This window comes from Chiloscyllium punctatum, chromosome 8, assembly GCF_047496795.1.
Source record: "Chiloscyllium punctatum isolate Juve2018m chromosome 8, sChiPun1.3, whole genome shotgun sequence".
Lineage (NCBI taxonomy): Eukaryota > Metazoa > Chordata > Chondrichthyes > Orectolobiformes > Hemiscylliidae > Chiloscyllium > Chiloscyllium punctatum.
In genome coordinates, this window is record NC_092746.1 from 80454674 (window position 1) to 80481364 (window position 26691).

A 26691-nucleotide genomic window follows, 5' to 3' on the forward strand; every position below is an offset into this window, starting at 1 on the left:
TTCCTTACCATTTTCAAACATTCACAAGCACAGCAAAATAACAGGAAACCTGCACCAACCGGACAGAAAGGCAGTGGGTGACATGCAAGAAGGATTTACCAATATCCTAACAAAAATAAGAAAAGCATAACATTCAGGAAAAGCTAAGTAAACTGTGGCTGTGTTGTCAGAACAGAAAAATTCTGAAGTTGTGACCTGGTCAAATTCTTTAAGATTATGAAGAGCTTACTTGAGAAAGGATGTACTGGTACCGGAGGGGGTTCACAGAAGGTTCACTAGGTTGATCCGGAGTTGAGAGGGTTGTGAATCTGTGGAATTTCCTGCCCAGTGAAGCAGCTGAGGTTACCTCATTGAATGGTTTGAAGGCAGATAGATTTTTGAACAGTAAAGGAATTAACAGTTCTGGTGGGTGGCGGATAAGTGGAGCTGAGTCCACAAAAAGATCAGCCATGATCTTGTTGAATAGCAGAGCTGGCTCGATGGGCCTGATGGCCTACTCCTGCTCTTAGTTTTTATGTTCACGGTAACTCAGTGGTTAGCACTGCTGCCTCACAGCACCGGGGTCCCAGGTTCAATTCCAGCCTCGGGTGACTGTCTGTCTGGAGCTTGCACATTGTCCCGGTGTCTGCGTGTGTTTCCTCCGGGTGCTCCGGTTTCCTCCCACAGCCCAAAGATGTGCAGGTTAGGTGAATTGGCCATGCTAAATTGCCCATAATGTTAGGTGCATTAGTCAGAGAGAAATGGATCTGGGTGGGTTACTCTTCGGAGGGTCGGTGTGGACTTGTTGGGCCAAAGGGCCTGTTTCCACACTGTAGGGAATCTAATCTTATAATTCAATGTACAAGCTACAGAAGATGCTTATACTCAGGGGAGAGTTTAGAATTAGGAACCATAAACATATGATGGTAGCCAATGCACCCAATATAAGAATGGAGGAGAAATATCTTTATCCACAGAGCAGTTGGGATTTTGCTCTGACATTTGTCATTTCAATAATCTGCTGAACTCATTCAGCGAAAAGTTCTGGATAGCATAGTGACTTAACACTCACTGACGGGTTGGAGAGAATCTCAAATTCCTCAGCACCAAAATAACACAGTGGAAGCTTTCATGGATCCCAGAAGAGCGCTTTAGACATGGGACCATGCTCCTCTACTTTCCAAGTTGTAATATTACAGAGTTTGAGAAATTGCTCTTTCATTGTTCTGAAGTTCTGTTATAGACAGGAAGCAATTTGCATGTTTGGATTTGACCTATTCAGATGTACTTAGTATTAAATGCAGGTACAACAAGGCTCCATTCTCGCTCTAATTCTTCCTATTTCCATCAATGACATGGTAGGTCATTTCCTTTCTGTATTACATTCACTCAGGAAATGAATGTATTGTACCCAATCTCTAGCATCGAGGAATATTTCGTTAAGTAAAACAGGTGTCTAAGGTTTGTGTAAAGATTTATAGCTCGAGTGCTGATTGTTGTTGTGGTTGCAGATATGTTTGCCGAGCTGCAAAGTTGATTTGCAGACGTCATATTCCCTGTCTAGGTGACAGCCTCCTGTGTGCTGCTGACATGCATCTTCTGGAATTTATTTGGTTCCATTTCTGCTGCTTCTGGTTATTTGTTGTCGTGGCTGGTATATCCAAATACTCCATACAATCATCACAGGAATTCCTAGACAACATCAAGAACACAAACATAGACAAGAACGAAGCAATGGTCTCATGTGATGTAACGGCACTGTTCACTTCAACTGACAAAACTCTAGCCAAAAGAGACAATAGCCAAGCTCCTTGACAGATAGAAAAGACAACACGATGGGGAACCTATCAATACGGACTGCATACTCAAACTACTAGACCTGTGCATGATGACGCACTTCACATTCAACAACCAAAATATATGATCAGATCAATGGAACACCTATGGGATCACCCATCTCTGGGCTCATAGCAGAAGCAGTGATGCAAAGACTGGAACAAACAACCCTACCACAAATCTAACCCAAACTCTGGATCAGCGATGTAGACGACACTTTTGTTATCATTAAGAGCACAGAAATTGAGAACACACACCAAATCATCAACACCATACTCACTGGGATCATATTTACAAGGGAGGAGGAAACGAACAGTCAACCTCCATTCCTGGGTGTGATGGTACAAAGAACACAGAATAGTGAATGCTCCATAAAAGTGTATAGGAAAGCCACACACACACACCGACCAGGTCCTGAATTACTACAGCAACCACACAAATACACACAAGAGAAGCTGCACTAGGACACCGTTCAAAAGGGCTACAACACAGTGCAGCACTCCTGATCTACGAAGGGAAGAAGAGCACCTCTACAGAGTCTTCGCGAAGACTGGATATCCCCGTTACTTCATCCACAGATACCCAACAGACAAACAACGTGACGAAGACATGCCACCTTATATAAAAAACATCTGTGAACTGACAGCCAGACCTCTCTGACCACTGGGATTCATGACCAACAGCCATGCTCAGACAACAACTCACCAGGACAAAAGACCCGATATCCATCATGTGCAAGACTAATGTAATTTACAAGATTCCATGCAAAGACTGCATGAAACACTATATAGGGCAAACAGGCAGACAACTAGCAATCTGCATCCATGAACACCAACTAGCCACTAAATGCCATGAACAGCTGTCCCTGGTAGCCATGCATATAGATGACAGGGACCACAAATTCGACTGGGACAACAGATCATAGGACAAGCTAAACAGAACAGCCAGAGAATTTCTGGAAGCATGGTACTCATCCACTGACTCTTTCAACAAACACATTGACCTAGACCAATATACAGCCCACTGTATAAGGTACAACTGGAAGTGGAAGCAGCAGAAATGGAACCAAATAAATTCCAAGAGACACAGTACAGCAATGCTTCACAGGAGGCTCCAAAACATCTGCAAATCAACTTCCCAGCTCGGCAAATATACCCACAACCATGAAGAAGGTTCACCTGGCTGTCATCATGTTTGCTTCCTGAACGTGTAGGGGGATAGGGTCCATAACAAGTCATAGAGATGTACAACATGGAAACAGACCCTTCGGTCCAACTTGTCCACACCGACCACATATTCCAACCCAATCTAGTCCCATCTGACCCATATCCCTCCAAACCCTTGTACTAGCCTCCACCACTTTCTCTGGCAGCCCATTCCACACACACACCACCCTCTGTGTGAAAAGGTTGCCTTTTAGGTCTCTTTTATATTTTTCCCCTCTCACCCTAAACCCATGCCCTCTAGTTTTGGACTCCCCTACCCCAGGGAAAAGACCCTGTCTATTAATGCTACCCATGCCCCTCATGATTTCATAAACTTCTATAAAGGACACCCCTCATCCCGTGACGCTCCAGGGAAAACAGTCCTAACCTAATCGACCTCTCCCTATAGTTCAAATTCTCCAACCCTGGCAGCATCCTTATAAATCTTTTCCGAACCCTTTCAAGTTTCACAACATTCTTCCGATAGGAAGGACACCAAAATTGCACGCAAAATTCCAACAGTGGCCTAACCAACGTCCTGTGCAGCTATAACATGACCTCCCAACTCCTGTACTCAATACTCTGACAGATAAAGGAAAGCATACAAAATACCTTATTTGCTATCCTATCTATCTGCGACTCCACTTTCCAGGAGCTATGAACCTGCACTCCAGGTCTCTTTGTTCAGCAACACTCCCTAGGACTTTACCATTAAGTGTGTAAGTCCTGCTAAGATTTGCTTTCCCAAAATGTAGCACCTCGCATTTATCTGAATTAAACACCATCTGCCACTCCTCAGCCCATTGGTTCATCTGATCAAGATCCTATTGTCATCAGAGTTAACCTTCTTCGTTGTCTGCTACACCTCCCATTTTGGTGTCATCTGCAAACTTACTAACTACACCTCTTATGCTCATATTCAAATCATTCATATAAATGATGAAAAGTAGTGGGCCCAGCATTGATCCTTGTGGCACTCCACTGCTCGCACACCTCCAGTCTGAAAAACAAGCTTCCACCACCACTGTCTTCTACCTTTGAGCTAGTCCTGTATCCAAATGGCTAGTTCTCCCTGTATTCCATAAGATCCAACCTTGCTAACCAGTCTCCCATGGGGAACCTTGTCAAACGCTTTACTGAAGTTCATATAGATCACGTCTACCACTCTACCCTCATCAATACTCTTGATACTTGTTCAAAAAAAATTCAAAAAGGGTCTGTTTCCATGTTGTGAGACATGACTTCCCATACACAAAGCCATGTTAACTATCCCTAATCAGCTCTTGTCTTTCCAAATACATGTACATCCTGTCCCTCAGGATTCCATCCAACAACATATGTCAACAGACATCATCCAGAGATCTACGTGGGGTTAACGCAAGATTAATGCAGTCCAGAAGACATTAGATTTAGCTCTGCTAATTGCCCAGCAATGATTTGATAGAATGTGGAGCTCACAACTGAGATGGTGAAGTGGCAGTGACTAACCTTAATATTAAGGTCACATTTGACTGAATGTGGCATGGAGGAGCTCTAGCAAAAGTGAAATCAATGGAAATCAGGGGAAAACGCTCCATTGGTTGGAGTTATACCCAATGTAAGATTGTTGTGGTTGTTGAACGCCATCTCAACCCTAGATCATCTCATCAGGGGTTTGTCAGGGTAATGTCCTCAACTCAACCATCTTCAGCTGCTTCATCAATGACCTTCCCTCTGTCATAAGGTCAGAAGTGAGACGTTCACTATATGATGTAGTGTATGCTTTAATACCCACTGATGATTGTTCAATTTTCAGCACTATGGATGACTCCCTGGATACAGAAAAAGTTCACATGCAAATTGCAGACAATATCCAGGCATCTGGGATTTGAAATATTGGCATATTTATTACATTAATAATAATTATAATATTTACTCTTGTATGGAGAAAGCAAGACCAGGGCAGGAAGTAGCCATAATATATCCAATCCACTTTTTAAAAGTCTTGGACCACAGCAATAACACTTGGGGTTGAATACTATCTTCTAAGAGCTGGATCTCACTGTGCCTCCATCCACATAGTATTTGGGCTGACACCATCTGTCATCGCACTGAATGCAATATGCTTGATAGATAGATTCCAAATAGGGCGAACATCCACCATATTCAAATTGATAATCAATAGACCATAACTATTATTTTTGTAATTCACGGATCATTGTGGTCAGTCACTGAACAAATTCATTAGAGGTTGCTCATGTACTTTTAACAAAAGAATATCAATTGCACATAAAAAGGAACTATACAAACTCTGTTTTAAATGGTCTTAGTACAAATATCAGAAGCAAAAGCCATGTATGTCCTCAAACCTCCAGTAATGTGTCACCCTGTTACTACTTTGAAGTTCTGAGTTCAGTGGTATAACTATACTTAATTTCTTCCTGGTAAACATCTGCATTCACTTGATGCGATTTCCTTGGATAATATCTTCCTTCTGAGGGCCTTAAACAAAATGCTAACATAGCTCAGGTTTTCTTAACACACATTCTGTAAACTCATGCATTTAACAACCTTGTAAGAGGTCTTCCTCTCAACCTTAAAAATCTCTGTATGCCAAGCTTCACTCTTACTAACTTTAAGCCACTTAAGGCATCTTTATGTCCTGACTGTTTTGGAGATGGCTAAACTGCAATGAAGTCACCGACTTTTTTTCTCTCAATAGCTTCTTTCACTCTGAAAGAAACTTGCACATTTACTGACCTTCCTGATGGTTCTTCCTTTATGGAAGGAAAATTGTTTCTGTCTCCTTGTGTATTTGGGCACTTAAGAGTCATACAGATGTACAGCACGGAAACAGACCCTTTGATCCAACCTGTCTATGCCGACCAGGTATCCCAACCTAATCTAGTCCCACCCACCAGCACCCGGCCCATATCCCTCCAAACCCGTCCCATTCATATACCCATCCAAATGCCTCTTAAATGTTGCAATTGTACCAGCCTCCACCACATCCTCTGGCAGCTCATTCCATACACGACTTGAAGCAACTTCTTCCTTCAGGTTTCATTTTTTTGTTTCTAAAGCATTATCAATGGGGCCTCATGATATTCCCACATGAATGATTTCCCTCAAGCGGCTTTCCTTGGCCTCCCCATTGTCTTCTAGAAGACAAAGATGAATCAGTAAAACTGATTGCTTCGACCAACAAATTGGTCATCTAACTCTATGTGATCTTACATGTAAAAGTGCCAATTTGTGTTTATTTAAATTCTGAGAGATGCCTTGGGTTGTTCATGTTCTAGATGTATATTTGCTCGCTGAGCTGGAAGGTTCATTTTCAAACGTTTCGTCACCATACTAGGTAACATCAGTGAGTCTCTCGTGAGGCACTGGTGTTATGACCCACTTTCTATTTGTGTTTAGGTTTCCTTGGGTTAGTGATGTCATTTCATGAAGAAATTACATCACCAATCCAAGAAAACCTAAACACATAAATAGAAACTGGATCATAACACCAGTGCTTCACCAGAGACTCATGGATGATGTTACCTAGTGTGGTGACGAAACATTTGAAAATGAACCTTCCAGCTCAGCGAACAAACTTACATCTGGAACCTCAACCTGAGCTACAAATCTTCTCAAAATTTGCTGTTTAATGATATCACTAACGTTATACAAACTTAAATAGTACTTGATCTGGATTATATAGATCATATTGTTTAGAGTTGAACCCTCACTAAACACTGACAGTCTCCTGAGCAGGGCCTTAAGTTTTTGGTAAGGATCCCAATGCTGAAATAAAATGTAATGGTCACAACCATGAAGCTGCATTGGAAGCACATTGATAAAGGGATTATGTTGAAAAGCAGGGAAAGTTATGTTACAACTGTATAGGATGCCGGTGAGGCCACAGCTAGAGTACTGCATGTGATTTTGGTCCCCATACTTAAAAAAGAATATGCTGGCGCTACAGGGGGTGCAGAAGAGGTTCATTAAGTTGATTCTGGAGTTCAGGCATGGTGACCCTAGGTTAAACCAACACAAGTAACCTCTGTATAATGAAGCTCTACAGCACTACAGTGACTTTATTTGAATATTCAGGGGATCTGTTTCACTCAGTTGACTAGACAGCTGGTTTATGATGCAGATTGATGTCAATGAATTTAATTCCCAAACCAGCTGAGATTACCATTATGCAATTCTCCTTTTCAACCTCTCTCCTCACATGAGATCTGGTGACCCTCAGGTTAAACCACCATCAGTCTGCTCTCTCTAATGGGAAGAGCAGCCCCATGATCTGGTAAGACTATGACAACTTCACTCCCCATGAATTGCCAGTAAACCCCATCACTACTAATATTCAGAAACCTTTGCTGCTTCTACACCCTGACTCAGGATGACTGCTATGATATCTTATTCAAGCAAATCTCCAGAGGTTCACATCCTCTCCAATGTTAGCACTTTGCATTCCTGATGCACACCGAGCATCAATACTATTGCTTAATGTGTCTAAGAATTATTTGTTAAACAAAACTTTATAACTAAATATAAATCAGATATTTCGAGTTGAAAACCGAAAGATGCTGAAAATTAGAAACAAAAACAGAAGCTGCTGTAAAAGCTCAGCAGGACTGGAAGCATCTTTGGAGAGAAATCAGAGATAACGTTTCGGGTCCAGTAACCCTTCTTCAGAACGGAAGCCAGACCTGCTGAGCTTTTCCAGCAATTTCTGTTTTTGTTAGAGATTTCTAATTCATTCCTCTATTTCTACTAGAATTTATGCTTATCCTCCTCCCGGCGACTTACATTCTCTCTTACTGTTATCCCTGCCCCAGCTCTAATATATTTCATTCTGCTTTGAACGATACACACTCGCAACTTATACTTCATGAAGATCTTACCTTCACCAGCCCCCAGCAAGCAAGCACTTCATTCGCTGTAGCCACCGCCTATCAGCTTCCAATGTGTGTCACTATCCCCGCCCACCGACTTCCGGTTGGTCGATGTGAAACGTCTTTCATCTTTTGAACCCAATCAGCCGGCACATTTGAAAGCGATGAACCTGCCCCCCTTCCCATCACCCACCGCGCTCCCACACCCCCACCTCTGCGCCCCGCCCTGCCCCGTGCGTGTGGCGTTAGCCCGTCCCCGCGGGGATGTTAACAATGGGAGGGCGGAGCGAGTGACTGTCCGTCAGTCAGTGCAGACAAATGAGCGATTGTCGTCTGTTTGCGCGTGCTTGGCGGATAACTGGGAGCAGTGAACGTGCCTCCTGTTTGGGCGCGAGGTGGAAGCGCGTGCCTTCGGAGTTAACGGTCAGCGGCTCCCTCGGCTATGTGGGACGCTGTGCGCTGCTGGAGACGGAGCCGCGGGGAGGGAGAGTCTGCAACGGCAGAACGGGTAGGGGAGGGATCTGTAAAAAAGGAGGGCCGCCCGCTTGGGGCTGCCGGTTAGGGTGCACCGTGGAATCGGCGGCGTCCCGGCGGAGCAAGCGACGGTTGGATTGCAGCCGGTTGACGGTCATGGGGCTCCTCTTCTCCAAACTGAGGAGTTTCTTCTTTGACCAAGGTAAAGGTGCACCGTTGTCCTGGCGATTCCTCCTCCTTTCACCGCCAATCGGTAAAGCTTAAAGGTTCCCCGCGGAGGATCCCGCACCATTTCCCGACCTCGCCAAGAACCGGTGGCACTGGAGTTAACTTGCATTTAACTCGTAATTGGTTGAATTTTTTTTTCTTTTAAAACGGCTTGTTTGCATCAGTTTCTCTCTGTCCGTTCGGCTACCTCAGCACCTTGGAGAAGGTGAGGACTGCAGATCCGAGTCGGACAGTGTGGTGCTGGAAAAGCACAGCCGGTCAGGCAGTATCCGAGGAGCAGGGTGAAGGGTGTCTTGGACCTGAGCCTGCTGCATGACCTGCTGTGCTAACCCCCCCCCACCAAGTATCTTGCCTAACCCTGGCACCTAACCATGACAGTTGGAATATTGTGTTCAATTCTGGTCTCCTTCCTATCGGAAAGATGTTGTGAAACTTGAAAGGGTTCAGAAAAGATTTACAAGGAGGTTGCCAGGGTTGGAGGATTTGAGCCACAGGGAGAGGCTGAACAGGCTGGGGCTGTTTTCCCTGGAGTGTCGGAGGCTGAGGGGTGACCTTATAGAGGTTTATAAAATCATGAGGGGAATGGATAGGATAAGTAGACAAAGTCTTTTCCCTAGGATTGGAGAGTCCAGAACTGGAGGGCATAGGTTTAGGGTGAGAGGGGAAAGATATAAAAGGGACCTAAGGGGCAACTTTTTCACACAGAGGGTGGTACGTGTATGGAATGAACTGCCAGAGGAAGTGGTGGAGGCTGGTACAATTGCAACATTTAAAAGGCATTTGGATGGGTATATGAATAGGAAGGGTTTGGAGGGATATGGGCCCGGTGCTGGCAGGTGGGACTAGATTGGGTTGGGATATCTGGTCAGCATGGACGGGTTAGACTGAAGGGTCTGTTTCCATACTGTACATCTCTATGACTCTAAGATCACTTTCCATCCCAATACTTCTCTAATTAATTAGATTTTCATCCTTTCTGCAGCACTCAAGCCTAGAATCCTAAATGATATCTCCTTGTATCAAGTTGAGTTTTCTTCTCTTTGCCCCCCCTGCAGCAGGTATAGGTGAACTATAGGGGTGAAACGTGGGTGTATTTGGGGATAGGGAGTTGAGGCTGGAAGTTTGTGTCTTGTAGGGTAATAGGATTGAAATGAACGCAGACTGAGAGTCTGGAGAAGTTGAAAGAATTTGGAGCATCTGGCGAGTTTTGTAAATAGCTACAGCTACCTTCAGTTTACCCTAAATAGATTAGCATCAACCAAAGCTGTGATTTAGATCAAAGGATACTTAGAATTAAGGAAAGCTCTTTGAATCAGGTCAATTTATCCTTTCAAAATTGTAGTATTGTCTTTCTTGCTCTCGGTACCTTCCATCTCATAGAATTCATATAGTGTGGAAGTAGGCCATTCTGTCCATTGAATCCACAATGCCCCTCTGAAGAGAATCCTACTCAGACCAACTCCACTATCCTATCCCCATAACCCTGCATTTGCCATGGCTAATTCCACTAGCCTGCCCATCCCTGGACATTTAACATGGGCAATTTAGCGTGCCAGTCCATCTAACCTGCACACATTTGGACTGAGGAGGGAAACTGGAGCATCCAGAGTAAACCTGTGCAGATTCCACATGGTTGACTGAGGGTGGAATCAAATGCCAGTCACTAGCACTGAGGCAACAGTGCTAACTGCTGAGCCACCATGCCACTCTTATATCTTCAACTTCAACTTCATTAACTTATTCCTGGAGTTTGTTTCCTCTTTTAACCGTTCTACAAGAACACCTTTATTATGTTAATTCAAGAATGAAATATTCACTGTTGTGTTGCTTTGACCTGCTCCACTGCTTGAAGTAATATTCCATTGTAATTAAAAAAAAATGATATTTCTCATTTATTAGCCCTCATACCTTTTATTTATAAAATGGAAGTTAAGGAGGTTATATGGTGCTGTAGTTAAGGAGTACTCAGCAGTTGTGCTTATGACACTAGAGGAAGGAAGTGATTGCACTAGAAAGAGTACAGAAGAAATTCACTAGGATGTTGTCTGAGACAGTGATTGAGCTATGAGGAGAGGTTAGATAAACTTGTTGTTATTTTCCTTGGAGCAGAAAAGGCTGACAAGGAATCTGAATGAAATTTATAAGGTTTATTCTGAGGGGCTTGGACAGAGTAGATAAAGAAAGACTTTTCCCTTTAGTAGAGGGGTCAGTAAATGTGGGGAGCAGTCTTAAGGTAAGAGCAGTAGGTTTAAAGGGTAGTGCGTACCTGGAGCTCACTGCGAAAAAGGGGTAGAGACAAGAATTCTTAAGACATTGACAAACCATTTCAATGAATACTTGAAATGCCACAGCATTCAAGGTTACGGGCCAAGTATTGGAAAAATGGGATAAGAGTAGATGGATGTTAAATGACTGGCATGGACACCATGAGCGGAAGGGGCCTCTCTTGATGCAGTAAAATCTGACTCTAACTCTAATATATCCAATTTCTATACCCAGATTTTTCTGCAAACTCTGACCTCTGACACTAAAGATTAGCCTTATGACTCTTCTGTACTGTCTCAGTGTTTGTTGAATGATTCCCTAATTTTTTTCAGTGATCAGGACTTTAACGTGGCAAGTCATTTGAATATTTTGTGGCTTTTTTTTTCTGTTTTTAAGCTTTATTGGGCATTGATATTGTGACTGTCATTCTCAGCATTTTGTTGTATCTTTGATAGCATGGGTAATATGAAAGTGCCAAAAAAGTTAATCTTTACATCCTGTTCTGCATATGATAAAGTTTTATCAATCTTTTACATTGTCTTCAATATTAGTTTTAATTTGGAAATCCCTTTTAACAAGTCTGAGATTAACTTCAAAATATTTAAACTATTGTCGGTCAAGCTGCAGCACATTTTCTGAGTTAAGCAGCTTTTTTCCTTTCTCTGTAAGAGCTGTTGTGATACTGCTCCGAGTACCTCCTTTCCACCCCGAGTCGTAGAATCTTAAATGGATAAATTGAAAATGTTAATTATGATATGTTATTATATATGCAGTTATTATATAAGAAGCTCTGGATATAACTGCATATTATAAGATCTGTATTCCTGCTTATTATACTTGCATTTTGGTCCTCATTACAAGATCTCAATTTGTCTTTCATGCCAGCTTATTGCAATGTAGCTGTCAACTCCAATTATTTAAAAAAAAACCTTTTAAATACATTCAGTGATCTAGCCTCCACAACTGAGGTAGAGAATTCCAGATTTTCCCTTCTTCAAGAAAAGGGATTCTATTGTATCTCCAGTTTAAATGTGTGTCTGCTTATTCTGTGACTATATCCCCTAGTTTGAGAATCCCTCTCTGTTTAAAAAAAACTTTCTCAACATCTATTCTGAGCCCATTCAGAATTTTGTTTGCTTCAGTAGGATCACCTTTCATTGGCTAAACTTTTATTCATTAGAGTTTTGAGCTTCTTGATAAGTCAACTGCTCCACTCTAGGACTCAACCTAGTTGATCTCTTTTGAACATCCTCTAATCTTTTGCTTGTTTTATTATTGTTTTTGTTTGTCTTAATCAAATGTTGCATAGTCTACATGTTGATTAAAGGCTCGTGTACTAAAGTGTTCCAACCTGAGACTTCTGTACTGTAATGGGGGATTAAAATAATTCTCACATCAGATATCTGTATGCCTTCTGAAAATCAGATTGATATTCCTTTGTGACACATTTGGACCAGTTTGTCTTGAGCTACGTTGTCCACATTGAGAACTTAATTGAAGAGTATTAAACTTGAAGTTTAAAGAGATTTTGCCCTTTCAGTTCAATTTTAGCTTTGAATTCTAGAGTTGGAGGGAAACAGCACCTCAAGTCACCCAAATATTATCTCAAATTTTATAAATATAATCCAATTTCTTGTAAACAGTAATGAAACACCAGGATTACTTTACTTGGGGCAGAAGTTGTCTTTTTTTAGATGAGTCAGTCTGGCCAAGAGAAATTGCTTGATAAATTTGAATAATGAAGCTTGTGCAAATTATTAAAGTAAAGCTAAGCTACCACAAAGTTCAGAGAGAACGAAACTCTGAAAATGCTGTGGATCAGTTCGATTGAGCATTTCTACTGCATCTTGTAAAATATTTTCACAGTTGATTTTTACTAGGCAATACTTTTTAAATATTTATAAATGCATAACCTTGCCAGATACACCTTTTGATATGGATGCAAGTTTTTTATCATTTACCTTTGTCACAAAGTGCAGATGAAGTTGAAAAGGTCTGGGATGTTAACACTCTGTCCTTAATATGTTGAATCGCAATAGAGCTAAAATCCAGAAAGGCAAGGAAACTAGTGCTCTGACCAGATCATGCCTCAAGTACTTGCCTGCTTCAGTGTTGTCATGTGGAAAAGGTTTGGAGTGTTAGAGACTTATGAAATTATGGGGTTAATTGTAGCAGTAAAGCTTTGGAATCACTAGGGAACAAGTGACTAGGCTGCATAGTTTCCTCATCTGTATTCACGAGTTTTGAGAAGATTTGTAGCTCAGGTTGAGGTTTTGGATGTAGGTTTGCTCGCTGAGCTGAAGGGTATTCATCTGTATTCGTTTGAGTAATTTCAAGCCAAAACATCTAAACTTTGTCGTGATTTTGATTTAAACTAAGTGAGGCACCTTATTTTAACATTAGAGAAATTGTCCTGACTTGATTTTTTTTTTCTGAAGTATAATCCTGGTGAGCTTAGAAGCGCAAGGGTGGCATTAAAAAATAACACCATCTGCCTCACGTCCTGACTTGAAACTAAATCTGTGCTTTCACTGCTAGATCAAAATCCTGGAACTCCCTAACAGCACTGTGGTGTTACGACCCAAGGGTTACTATATTTCAAAAAGGCAGCTTATCATCTTCTAGAGGACATTTAAGGATGAAAATAAATATGGCATAGGTGCCCCTGTCTTATGAACAATTAAAGGCAAATCCCTCATTGTGGAGTACTCCCTCAATTAAACAGCAGGAATTTAGTTGGCACCTTTTCTATACAGCTTAATCCTTGCAGCTATTTTATACAGTTATATATTGCATCTTTGATAATTTACAAGTTAAAAATATAATTTGTCTTGAATGCAGTATTTCACTGATACATTTTTATACTCAAAAATTTATATTTTACAGAACATAAAGTTATTGTTGTTGGCTTAGACAATGCTGGAAAGACCACAATACTTTATCAATTGTAAGTAATAATTTTTGTGTATATTAACAAAAACTACTTCTGGACCATGCGCACATTCTGATTTTGGGCTCATTTTGCAAGCACTAATGCAAAATACTTCCCATTTCAGGCACCCAGTATAGTATTAAGCTTCAGATTGGAAGTATTAGATTAGATTCGCTACGGTGTGAAAACAGGCCATTTGGCCCAACAAGTGCACACCGACCCTCTGAAGAGTAACTCACCCAGACCAATTTCCCTCTGAATAACAGGCACCTAACACTATGGGAAATTTAGCATGGCAATCCACCTGACCTGCACATCTTTGGATTGTGGGAGGAAACCAGAGCACACGGAAGAAACACATAGAAATGGGGAGAATGTGCAAACTCCACAGAGACAGTTGCTCGAGGCTGGAATCGAACAGAGGTCCCTAACACTGACTGCAGTGCTAACCACTGAACTACCTTGCTGCCCCTTCTGGTTGAATGCAGATTAAAGTTGTACCTAGCAGATAACTTTTTTTTCTGTATTAACTTTACATATGGTTTAAAATAAATGATTTTAATACCAAATTTGGTGTCTTTTTTTTGTGTGTCCTGGGCACTGTAATTGAGATCTTATAAACTGGTTTCAAGTGAAAGTCTCATAGCCATTGTACAGAGTTTCATCCTATTGGTTAAATGGAATATCTTGTTTCAAAAGAGGTACCAGAAATCTGTACTAACATTACTGTCCCAAACTGCTTATCTCAAATGTACTCTTCCAGAATGAAACTCTGAAGACCTTTTTAATCAATTTCTTTTAAATATTTTTCCCCTCCTCTTTGACTGTCACATTGGGTATGTGGGGCCTTATCTGAATTATCTGCAATGCTGAGAAAGGCGTATTTTTTTCAGTCAGAGATTCATATCTACATGTTGGAATTGTATGGTGGAGCCATAAATGCTCGAAGTCAATAATAAAAATCTAGATATTTGGCACAAATAAATATAAAATCTTTGATTCTATTATCACAATGAATTACAAAAATTAAACATACACTATTTTTCATAAGCTCATTTTTTTTTTAAAACAGTGAATAGCAGTAAAGTCAAATGTCATTAGCTTTGGCAAATCAGCAATAAAGGGCTACGATGCTGGTCAGTTAACTTGGATTTATAACAAGATTTATTGTATTTTAGCAGGGAAATTTTGTTCATAGTAATCAAAACATATTTTCTCCTTGCCACCTTTTAGATATTTGGAAACTTGGATCACTCAAGGACCGACACAACTTATTTGTTTTTCTGAACTTATAATTTTCATTGAAGGTGATATTGTTGTTGGAAGATTGGTTTTTTTTTCAATTCTTTCTATTATGCCTTGCTTTCTGACCCTCAAGTATAGATTCAGCATTATGCTAATAAACAGGTCATGGCACATTTGTCTCTTTTTCATTGTTATAGGGTGTTGAGAAAACAGCGATTATTGCCAGAGAAGGTTAAATAAAGCAAAGAGTGACCGTAAGAAAATTAATGTAGAGAGATGCAGAAATTCAGCTCTCCATGATAGTCAGATAGCATTTGGTGTGCTTACCCTGGGATTTGAACCTAATAATAGGAATGAGGAAACACAAGTGACAAGGACTGGGGGGTCTTTGTGTGGCGAGTGGTTTCAGCATAAAAACATGTATAATTTTGCAGTGATCCAAAGTTAATGTAGGAAGGCGCAAGGAAAGTGTTCTATTTTAGCATTAATTTACAAAGACGTCCTGACTTTGTATCCTGAAGTATAATCCTGGTGAACCTGATATCCTATTTGAACCTGCACCTCATCTGAAAGACAGAAGCTCCAGTATTTCCTCCCTATAACAACAGGGGAAAAAAAATAACAGAAGTAAACCCTTTGTCTGTCAGCCAGTTCTTCCATTCAGTTAGGTTATGGCTGATCTGTTATGGCATCACTTCCACTTTCTTGCTTACTGCACTGGAAGGTCAACCTCAGCTAAACAAAACACTAGCTCCCGAGCATAGAGAGCAATAAATTACTTATCCGTACGTTTGTAGTTCCTCTTCCCTGCATGTGAGATTTATAAAACAATCGTTATGACTATATAAAGGCCCTTATTAGTATGGCAGACAAATCTGTGTCCAGATAGTCTAATAAGGGCAGCCACATCTTATAGAAATTCTTAGTTTTATGGCGCACCATACTTATATGAAAATCCAAAGGGATATGCTCCATAATCTATCTTACATCAGCCCGACAAACCCGGGGGATTCTCAGACACCTAACCTAGCAGAATATTGTTAAAAATGATGACAGTAGGTTATAGTCCAACAGGTTTAATTGGAAGCACTAGCTTTTAGAGCGCTGCTCCTTCATCAGGTGGTTATGGTTGTCTCACACCCTGTCATCCCCGGTTGAAAACCTGGCATGCCAATTATAGGTGTAACAAATAATGTTTTGGCAATATTGTCTTCACTCTACCGCATTGTCCTCCATGCTTTAACAGTATTAATAACTATTGGGTTGTGGCAATATTCTTTAACTGTCCTCATTTTGTCCAAGAGCAGCAAGCAAGTAGTGGGACATATTGTCTGATAAGTTTCAATATCTAAGCATATTTAAAGAGGGTCCCCATAGGCCCGGTCACTCACATAGGATAGAAGCAAACTTAGTTTTTAATGTCTGGGAGATCCACTGCCCCTAGTCTGAGAGGCAGTTGCAATTTAGTTAATAAGGGGCTGTTTACAATGCCAGATAAAACAGCTGAATCAGCCATTCAAACTCCTGAGCATTTGCCTAGTGAAAATCAAAGGGAGCATTCACATAGGGTACAGTAGATGAGGAAGAATATTCATATTAACGAGGACTACCCAACCTACCAAGAAACTGGAAGTACCTCCCATCTTCGAATGTCTTGTTTGATTGTTGTCAAATAAATGAACAAAATTAGCTTTAAACAGCCAATCAAAAACTGGAGTCACGTATAAAGAAAGCATCCCCGTGACCACTTAAAAGGGAATTACGATTCACCCTCCAAACCTGGTATTTTCGTAAGACCACCCATAGGCACCTCCGATTTTGCAAAGTTGATCTTGTAACCTGAAAAGGTGCAAACAAATTTATGCATTGTATCAGATGAGGCACTACAACTACTGGGCTTGACAAAAAGATGGGGACATCATCTGCGTACAGCTCAATCTTATGTGATTTTGACCTCACTTCTGGAGCTGTTATATTAGGATCCCTATGAGTGGCCTATTAGAATCCCTATGAATGTAAAAAGCAGTAGAGATAGGGGACAGTCCTGTCAATTACACCTGAAGGTATTAAAATTACTTGGCCACACACTATTGGTGAGAACTACTGCAAGAGGGTCACTGTAAAGAACCTTTACATATCTTATAAAGACTTCACCCAAGCCATGGGCGACACGGTGGCTCAGTGGTTAGCACTGCTGCCTCACAGTACCAGGGACCCAGGTTCGATTCCAACCACGGGCGACAGTCTGTGTGGAGTTTGCACATCCTCCCCGTGTCTGCATGGGTTTCCTCTGGGTGCTCCGGTTTCCCCCCACAGTCCAAAAGATGTGCAGGTCACGTGAATTAGCCATGCTAAATTGCCCATAGTGTTAGGTATGTTAGTCAAGGGGAAATATAGGGAAATGAGTCTGGGTGGGTTATTCTTCAGAGGGTCGGTGTGACTTGTTGGGCCGAAGGGCCTATTTCCACACTGTAGGGATTCTATGAGATAAACCTCTTTTAGGGTGGCATGGTGACTCAGTGGTTAGCACAGCGCCAGGGTTCCCGGTTTGATTCCAGCCTTGGGCGACTGTCTGGTTGGAGTTTGCACAGTCTTCCTGTGTCTACGTGGGTTTCCTCCCACATTCCAAAGATGTGCAGGTCAGGTGAATTGACCGTGCTAAATTGTCCATAGTTGTTAGGTGCATTAGTCAGATGGGGGGGGCGGGTGGGTTACTCTTCAGAGGGTTGATGTGGACTTGTTGGGCCGGAGGGTCTGTTTCCACATTGTAGGGAATCTAATCAAACTGCTCTCGAGTACATAAAAGGTACGGCCACTCAACCCGGTCAAATGTCTTGTCTGCATCTAGAGTGATCATTAATTCCTGTACAGACTGTTGTTGACACATTTGAATCACATTAAGTAACCCAACATTATTGGAAGATCTGCAGCCTTTTATAAAACCCGTCAGGTCCTTTTTAATAATAGAAGGCAGCACAGTTTCCAGTCTTAATGCAAGAGTCTTAGAAAGGATTTTAAAATCAATATTTAAAAGTGAAATGGGACTATAGGAAGCACAGTCCTCCAAGAATTTCCCTTTTTTAAGAATGAGAGAGATATTAGCCTCTTTTCAAGACAGTAGGAGTAATGACTGTATGAGTAATTAAACATGTTGAATGTCGGACTTGACAGCATGCTTATAAATTCCTTAAAATTCACTGGGAAGTCCATCAGGACCAGGCACCTTTCCACTATGAAGCTGCTTTACATTCTCCTGCATCTCTTGCTCTGTTAATGGACATTAAGAAAAGACTCTTATTTGGGGGTTACATCCAGGAGCTCCAGATTTTTGAAAAACGACTTCATCCTAGCCCGTCCATCCTTACAGCTTTCAGACTGATGTAATTCAGAGTAAAATCTCCAAAATGCCGCATTAATCTTTTTGGAATCAAAGGCAAGGTTTCCAGCACCTTCCCGGATGGACGTAATGGCTTGAGGCGCATTCTTTTTCCTAGCAAGATGCGCCTAGTATTTGCCCGGTTTGTCACCATGCTCAAACAGCTTTTGTTTTGCAAAAGTAAGCACCTTCTTTGCAGACTGCGTGAGCATGGCGTTCAATGTAGACCGAAGCACTGTGATCATCTGTAGCTTATCCAATGATGGCCTGTCAAAGTACACTTTCTTGTCTGCCTTCAACTGTGTTTTGAGCAGACACTGCTGCTCACCCTTCTGCCGCTTCCTCCTGGCAGAGTCGGAAATAACTAACCCTCTGGCATAAGCTTTAGCTGTTTCCCAGAGAACAGGCGGGCTACTAGCCAAACCTGAATTAATGCCTAGGAACGCCCTGAATTCCTTGGAGAAATACTCCACAAACTTAGTATCCTTAAGGATAAAGGGATCCATTCACCAGTGTGTCAGACCTGCAACAGTGTCCTTAATCTTAACCAACAAGTGCACTGAAGCGTGATCGGAGATGCTAATATTACGAATCATACAGGACGCCACTGAGACCAGGATTGCTACGAGTGTCAAACATAAGTTTAAATTGAAGTTTTTGATTTCCTATATATATGAAAGCAAAGGAAAAGGGAGCAGGAGTAAAACATAAAGTCTGTCAAATCAGTTCTGCTGTTCAGTGTGATAATTGCTGATTTTGGATTTCAGATACTTTCCTGTAACCACACTCTATATCTCTTGATTCTCAAAAACATCAACAATCTGTTGCAATCGTGAATATATTCAATGATGGAGCATTCACAACTCTGAGGTAGAGAATTCCAAAACATCATAACCCTGAGAGAAGCACTTTCTCCTTGTTTGAGTCTTAAACTGTACACCCATGTTTAAGATTCCCCAACCAGCAGTGAAAAAAGAAATTCAGCTTCTACCTTGTGAAGTCCCTGCAGATATGTTTCAATGAGATTCTTCTCAACTCCGGAGACTACGGGACTAATTTGCTCAGTCTATCATCCCAAGGACTAACCTTTGCTGTACTGCTTCGTATGCAACTAGATCCTTCATTAAATATGGAGACTAAAACTGCATTCTATTCCCAACCTGATCTAATCAAAACCCTGCACAGCTGCAACAAGGCTTCCTTATTCCTGGAATCCAAGCCAAAGAACAAAGAAAATTTACAGCCCAGGAACAGGGTCCTCCAAGGCTGAGCTGATCCAAATCCACTGTCTAAACCTGTTGTCCAATTCCTAAACATCTGTATCCTCTGCTCCCCACCTACTCTGGCATCTGCCCAGACAGATCTTAAATTAATATAGCGTGCCTGCCTCTACTATCTCTGTTGGCAACACGTTCAAGGCACCTTCTACCCTCTGTATAAAGTACTTGCCGCGTGTATCCCCCTTAAACTTTTCACCTCTCACCTTGAAAGCGTGACCTCTCGTTATTGAATCCTTCACCATGGGAAAAAGCTTATCTCTATCTACCCTGTCTATACCCTTCATGATTTTAAAGACATCAATCAGGTCCCCCCTCAATCTGCTTTTTCCGAATTAAAACAATCCTAACCTACTCAACCTCTCTTCATAGATAGCACCTTCCATACCAGGCAACATCCTCGTAAATCTTCTCTGCACCCTCTCCAAAGCATCCACATCCTTTTGGTAATGTGGCGACCAGAACTGTACACAGTATTCTAAATGCGACTGAACCAGTCTTGTACAGTTTTAACATGACATGCCAGCTCTTATACTCAGTACCCTGTCCGATGTACTATATGCCTTTCTTGACCACTCTATCTACCTGTGCAGCAACCTTCAGGGTACACTGGACCTGAACTCCCAGATCTCTCTGCTCATCAGCTTTTCCCAAGACTCTTCCGTTTACTGTATAATTTGCTCTAGAATTAGACTTTCCAAAATGCATCATCTCACGTTTGCCTGGATTGAACTCCATCTGCCACCTCTCCGCCCAACTCTCCAGACTATCTAAATTCTCCTGTATTCTTTGACAGTCCCCGAATGCTTTCTGTTACTCCACCAATCTGCAAACTTGCTGATCATACCAACTGTGTCCTCTTCCAGATCATTTATGTATATCACAAATGACAGTGGCCCCAGCACTGATCTCTGTGGAATACCACTGGTTACCTTTCTCCATTTTGAGAAGCTCCCTTCAACACTACTCTCTGTCTCCTGCTGCTCAACCAGTTCTTTATCCACCTAGCTAGAACACCCTGCACACCATATGACTTCACTATCTCCCATTAGTTTATCATGAGGAACGTTATCAAAGGCTTTACTAAGTCCATGTATATGACATTGACAGCCCTTCCTTCATCTATCAACTTGGGCACTCCCTCAAAGAACATTATTAAGTTGGTAGGGCATGATCTCCCCCGCACAAAACCATATTGCCTATCACTGACAAGCACATTCTTTTCCAAATATAAATAGATTTTTTTCCCTTACTACCTTCTCCAGCAACTTTCGCACCACAGACATCAGGCTCACTAGTCTGTAGTTACCAAGAATATCCCTATTACTACCTTTCTTGTAAAGGGGGAAAACATGAGCAACCCTCCAGTCCTCTGGCACCTCACCTGTGTTTAAGGATGCTACAAAGATATCTGTCAGGGCCCCAGCTATTTCCTCTCTCACCTCCCTCAGCAACCTAGAACAGATCCCATCCAGTCCTGGGAAGTTGTCCATCTTAATAGCCTCTAGCCTACTCAACATGTCTTCCCTACTTATGTCAACGTGACCCAGAGTAATCAAACTTCTATCTCTAATCTCAACATTCATCATGTCCCTCTCCTCAGTGAACACTAATGCAAAGTATGCATTCAGAATCTCACCTATTTTCTCAGGTTCGACACACAGCCTTCCTTCCTTATCCTTTAGTGGACCAATCCTTTCTCTAGTTACACACTTGCTTCTTATGAAAGAATAAAAGGCTTTGGAATTCTCCTTAATTTTGCTCGCTAAAGCTATTTTGACCCCGTTTAACCCGCTTGATTCCTCCAGGGCCTACTCTCCCGATATTCCTCCAGGGCCCGTTCTGTTCTTATCTGCCTGGACCTTATGTATGCTTTCCTTTTCCTCTTGGCTAGTCATACGATTTACTGGATTAGTGGTGCTGGAAGAGCTGTTGGGCAGTTCAGGCAGCATCCAACGAGCAGCAAAGTCGACGTTTCGGGCAAAAGCCCTTCATCAGGAATTTAGTCATACGATTTCTCCTGTCATCCACGGTTCACAAATCTTGTGTTTCCTATCCTTTGCTTTCAATGGGACATGCCTGTCCTGCACTATCTTTGACCTATCTTTGAAAACCTCCCACATATCAAATGTGGACTTCCCTTCAAATAGCTGTGTCCAATCTACATTTCCCAGCTCTTGCCTAATTTTGATATAATTGGCCTTGGCCCAGTTTAGTACTCTTCCCTTAAGACCACTCTCATCTTTGTCTATAAGTATTTTAAAACTTACAGAATTGTGGTCACTGTTCCCAAAGAAACCCCCCACCGCAACTTCTACCACCTGGCCTGGCTCATTCCCCAACACCAGGTCCAATATGGCCTCTTCACTCGTCGGACTATTGACATACTGCTCTAGAAAACTCTCCTGGATGCTTCTTACAAATTCTGCCCCATCCAAACATCTGACATTAAGTATATCCCAGTCAATGTTGGGAAAATTAAAATCTCCCATCACCACCACCCTATTGTCTCTACATCTTTCCATAATTTGTTTACCTATTTGTTCTTTTACCTCACACTCACTATTGGGAGGCCTGTAATACAGCCCCAACAATGTAACTGCACCTTTCTTATTTCTCAGCTCCACCAATAATGCCTCACTACTCAAGTCCTCCATAGTATCCTCCTTTAGCACAGCCTTGATATCATTCCTGACCAGCAATGCAACTCCTACCCTCCCTGTCCTGTCTGAAGCGTCTATATCCTGGAACATTTAGTTTCCAATCATGCTCTTCCTTCAACCCGGTCTCTGTGATTGCAATAACATCATACACCCAGGCACCAATCCAAGCCCTAAGTTCATCTGCCTTACCCACTATACTCCTTGCATTAAAGTATACACACTTCAGGCCACCAGGTCTTTTGCGTTCATCTGCTGTCTGCCTACCCTTCCCCTTATTAATGCTAACTTCATGATTCCTACAATCTCCAGTTTCCACCTCACTGTTTACTTGTCTTCTCTTCTGGTTCCCAGCCCCTTGCCACATTAGTTTAAAACCTCCCCAACAGCAGCAGCAAAAACTCCCCCAAGGACATTAGTTCCAGTCTGGTTGAGATGTAGGGGGGTAGGTTTGCTAGCACTCTTCGGGGGGGTTTAAACTAATTTGGCAGGGGGATGGGATCCGGACTTGTAGTCCAGCAAGTAAGCTAGCTGTGTGTCAGGATGTCCAAGACTGTAGGGAGGCTGTGGAGAAGGTAGCACTGACAGGGACTACTTGCGGACACAGAGATGGGCTCAAGTGCGTATACTTCAATGCAAGGAGTATCAGAAATAAGGTGGGTGAACTTAAGGCGTGGATCGGTACCTGGGACTACGATGTTGTGGCCATCACGGAAACATGGATAGATGAGGGACAGGAATGGCTGTTGGAGGTTCCTGGTTACATATGTTTCAGTAAGATTAGGGAGGGTGGTAAAAAAGGAGGGGGGGTGGCATTGCTAATTAGAAATGGTATAACGGCTGCAGAAAGGAAGTTTGAGGGGGATCTGCCTCTGGAGGTAGTATGGGCTGAAGTCAGAAATAGGAAAGGTGCAGTCACCTTGTTGGGTGTTTATTATAGGCCCCCCAATAGCAGCAGAGATGTGGAGAAACAGATTGGGAAACAGATTTTGGAAAGGTGCAGAAGCCACAGGGTCGTAGTCATGGGTGACTTCAACTTCCCAAATATTGATTGGAAGCTCTTTAGATCAAGTAGATTGGATGGGGCGGTGTTTGTGCAGTGTGTCCAGGAAGCTTTTCTAACGCAGTATGTAGATTGTCCAACCAGAGGGGAGGCCATATTGGATTTGGTACTCGGTAATGAACCGGGACAAGTGGTGGGCTTGTTAGTGGGTGAACATTTTGGTGATGGCGACCACAATTCTGTGACTTTCACCTTGGTTATGGAGAGAGATAGGTGCGCACAACAAGGAAGTTTTTACAATTGGGGGAAGGGAAATTACGATGCTGTAAGACAGGATTTGAGGAGCATACGTTGGGAGCATAGGCTGTCAGGGAAGGATGTGGTGGAAATGTGGAACTTTTTCAAGGAGCAGATATGACGTGTCCTTGATATGTATGTACCGATCAGGCAGGAAAGAAATGGTCGTGTGAGGGAGCCTTGGTTGACGAGGGAGGTTGAATGTCTAGTAAAGAGGAAGAAGGAGGCTTACATAAGGTTGAGGAAACAAGGTTCAGACAGAGCAGTGGAGGGATACAGGATAGCCAGAAGGGACCTGAAGAAAGGGATTAGGAGAGCTAAGAGAGGGCATGAAAAATCCCTGGCGGATAGGATCAAGGATAACCCCAAGGCATTCTATGCGTATGTGAGAAACCTGAGAATGACGAGAACGAGGGTAGGTCCGATCAAGGACAGTGGTGGGAGACTGTGTATTGAGTCGGAAGAGATAGGAGAGGTCTTGAACAAGTACTTCTCTTCAGTATTTACGAACGAGAGGGACCGTATTGTTGAAGAGGAGAGTGTGAAACGGACCGATAAGCTAGAAGAGATACCTGTTAGGAAGGAAGATGTGTTGGACATTTTGAACAACTTGAGGATAGACAAGTCCCCCGGGCCTGACGGGATATATCCTAGGATTATGTGGGAAGCAAGAGAGGAAATTGCAGTACCGTTGGCAATGATCTTCTCGTCTTCACTGGCAACTGGGGTGGTACCAGGGGACTGGAGAGTAGCGAATGTTGTGCCCCTGTTCAAAAAACGGAATAGGGATAACCCCGGGAATTACAGGTCAGTTAGTCTTACTTCTGTGGTAGGCAAAGTAATGGAAAGGGTACTGAGGGATAGGATTTACGAGTATCTGGAAAGACACTGCTTGATTAGGGACAGCCAGCACGGATTTGTGAAGGGTAGGTCTTGCCTTACAAGTCTTAATGAATTCTTCGAGGAGGTGATCAAGCATGTGGATGAGGGTAGAGCAGTGGATGTAGTGTACATGGATTTTAGTAAGGCATTTGATAAGGTTCCCCATGGTAGGCTTATGCGGAAAGTCAGGAGGCATGGGATAGAGGGAAATTTGGCCAATTGGATAGAAAACTGGCTAACCGGTCGAAGTCAGAGAGTGGTGGTAGATGGTAAATATTCAGCATGGAGTCCAGTTACAAGTGGAGTTCCGCAGGGATCAGTTCTGGGTCCTCTGCTGTTTGTAATTTTTATTAATGACTTAGATGAGGGAGTCGAAGGGTGGGTCAGTAAATTTGCAGATGATACAAAGATAGGTGGAGGTGTGGACAGTGAGGAGGGCTGTTATCGGCTGCAGAGGGACTTAGATATGATGCAGAGCTGGGCTGAGGAGTGGCAGATGGAGTTCAACCCTGCCAAGTGTGAGGTTGTCCATTTTGGAAGGACAAATAAGAATGCGGAATACAGGGTTAATGGTAGGGTTCTTGGTCAGGTGGAGGAACAGAGGGATCTTGGGGTCTATGTACATAGATCTTTGAAGGTTGCCACTCAGGTGGATAGAGTTTGTAAGAAGGCCTATGGAGTATTATCGTTCATTAGCAGAGGGATTGAATTCAAGAGTCGTGAGGTGATGTTGCAGCTGTACAGGACTTTGGTTCGGCCACATTTGGAGTACTGTGTGCAGTTCTGGTCGCCTCACTTTAGGAAAGATGTGGAAGCTTTGGAGAGGGTGCAGAGAAAATTTACCAGGATGTTGCCTGGAATGGAGAGTAGGTCGTTCGAGGATAGGTTGAGAGTTCTCGGCCTTTTCTCGTTGGAACGGCGAAGGATGAGGAGTGACTTGATAGAGGTTTATAAGATGATCAGAGGAATAGATAGAGTAGACAGTCAGAAACTTTTTCCCCGGGTACAACAGAGTGTTACAAGGGGACATAAATTTAAGGTGAAGGGTGGAAGGTATAGGGGAGATGTCAGGGGTGGGTTCTTTACCCAGAGAGTGGTGGGGGCATGGAATGCGCTGCCCGTGGGAGTGGTAGAGTCAGAATCATTGGCGACCTTTAAGCGGCATTTGGATAGGTACATGGATGGGTGCTTAATCTAGGATAGAAGTTCGGCACAACATCGTGGGCCGAAGGGCCTGTTCTGTGCTGTATTGTTCTATGTTCTATGTTCTATGTTCTAGACTGTCCAATTTGTAATAGTCCCACTTTCCCCAGAACCAATCCCAACATGCAACGAATCTTAACCCCTCCCTCCTCCACCATCCCTCAAGTCACTGGCTAGCACGTGGCTTGTTAGTAATCCTGAGATCACTACCTTGGGAGGTCCTAATTTTTAACTTCTCTCCGAGATCCATGAATTCTGCTTTCAGGACTTCATCTCTTTTTTTACTCATATCATTGGTGCTTATATGCACCAAGACAACTGGCTATTCACCCTCCCCTTTTAGAATGCTCTGCAGCCGATCATGACATCCCTGACCCGAGCACCTGGGATGCAATATACCATCCGGGAGTCTCATTTTCAGCCACAGAACCACCTATCTACTCCCTTTACAATAGAATCCCCTATGACTAAGGCCCTACGAGTTTTTTTCCTGCCCTCCTGAACAGCAGTGCACCCCACGGTGCCATGATGTTGGCTACTGCTGCACTCCCCTGGTGAGCCGTCTCCCCTAATGGTATACCTGTTTTGGAGGGAGATGACCGCAGGGGATATCTGTACTGCCTTCCTACTGTTTTTCTGCCTTTTGGTCATCCATTCACTGTCTCCCTCAGCAATTCTAACCTGTGGTGTGACTAGTTCACTAAACGTGCTATCCACGACCTCCTCAACATCGCAGATGCTCCACTGTGAGTCCATCCGCAGCTCCAGAGCCGTCATGCGGGCAAACAAGAGCTGCAGCTGGACACATCCTTTGCAAGTGTAAGAGTCAGGGACGTCAGCCGCATCCCAACGCTCCCATATCAAGCAAGAGGCAATTGCCACGGGTCTGAGCCTTAGCTTTGTATCAACTAACTGAAACCAAACAATACACTTAAATCTATGAAAGAAAAGAAAGAGA

At 42.7% G+C, this 26691-nt stretch overlaps 2 protein-coding genes across 6 annotated transcripts in view; one reads left to right on the forward strand and one right to left on the reverse strand.

Annotated features, from left to right (window-relative positions):
• Positions 1 to 7966, reverse strand: part of nsun6 (NOP2/Sun RNA methyltransferase 6) — a 31589-nt gene extending 23623 nt beyond the window's left edge. For 2 of the 5 annotated variants that reach the window (XM_072575926.1, XM_072575925.1), the window contains exon 1: positions 9 to 36. In XM_072575926.1, coding sequence (XP_072432027.1) covers positions 9 to 21 — 13 coding nt within the window. In that variant the 5' untranslated portion in view covers positions 22 to 36. The other 3 variants (XM_072575930.1, XM_072575928.1, XM_072575927.1) reach the window with 3 other exon arrangements.
• A 151-nt stretch (positions 7967 to 8117) lies between these two features.
• Positions 8118 to 26691, forward strand: part of LOC140480695 (ADP-ribosylation factor-like protein 5B) — a 49723-nt gene continuing 31149 nt past the window's right edge. The window contains exons 1-2 of the mRNA XM_072575932.1: positions 8118 to 8567; positions 13745 to 13805. Coding sequence (XP_072432033.1) covers positions 8210 to 8567; positions 13745 to 13805 — 419 coding nt within the window. The 5' untranslated portion in view covers positions 8118 to 8209. The remainder of the gene's footprint in view (positions 8568 to 13744; positions 13806 to 26691) is intronic.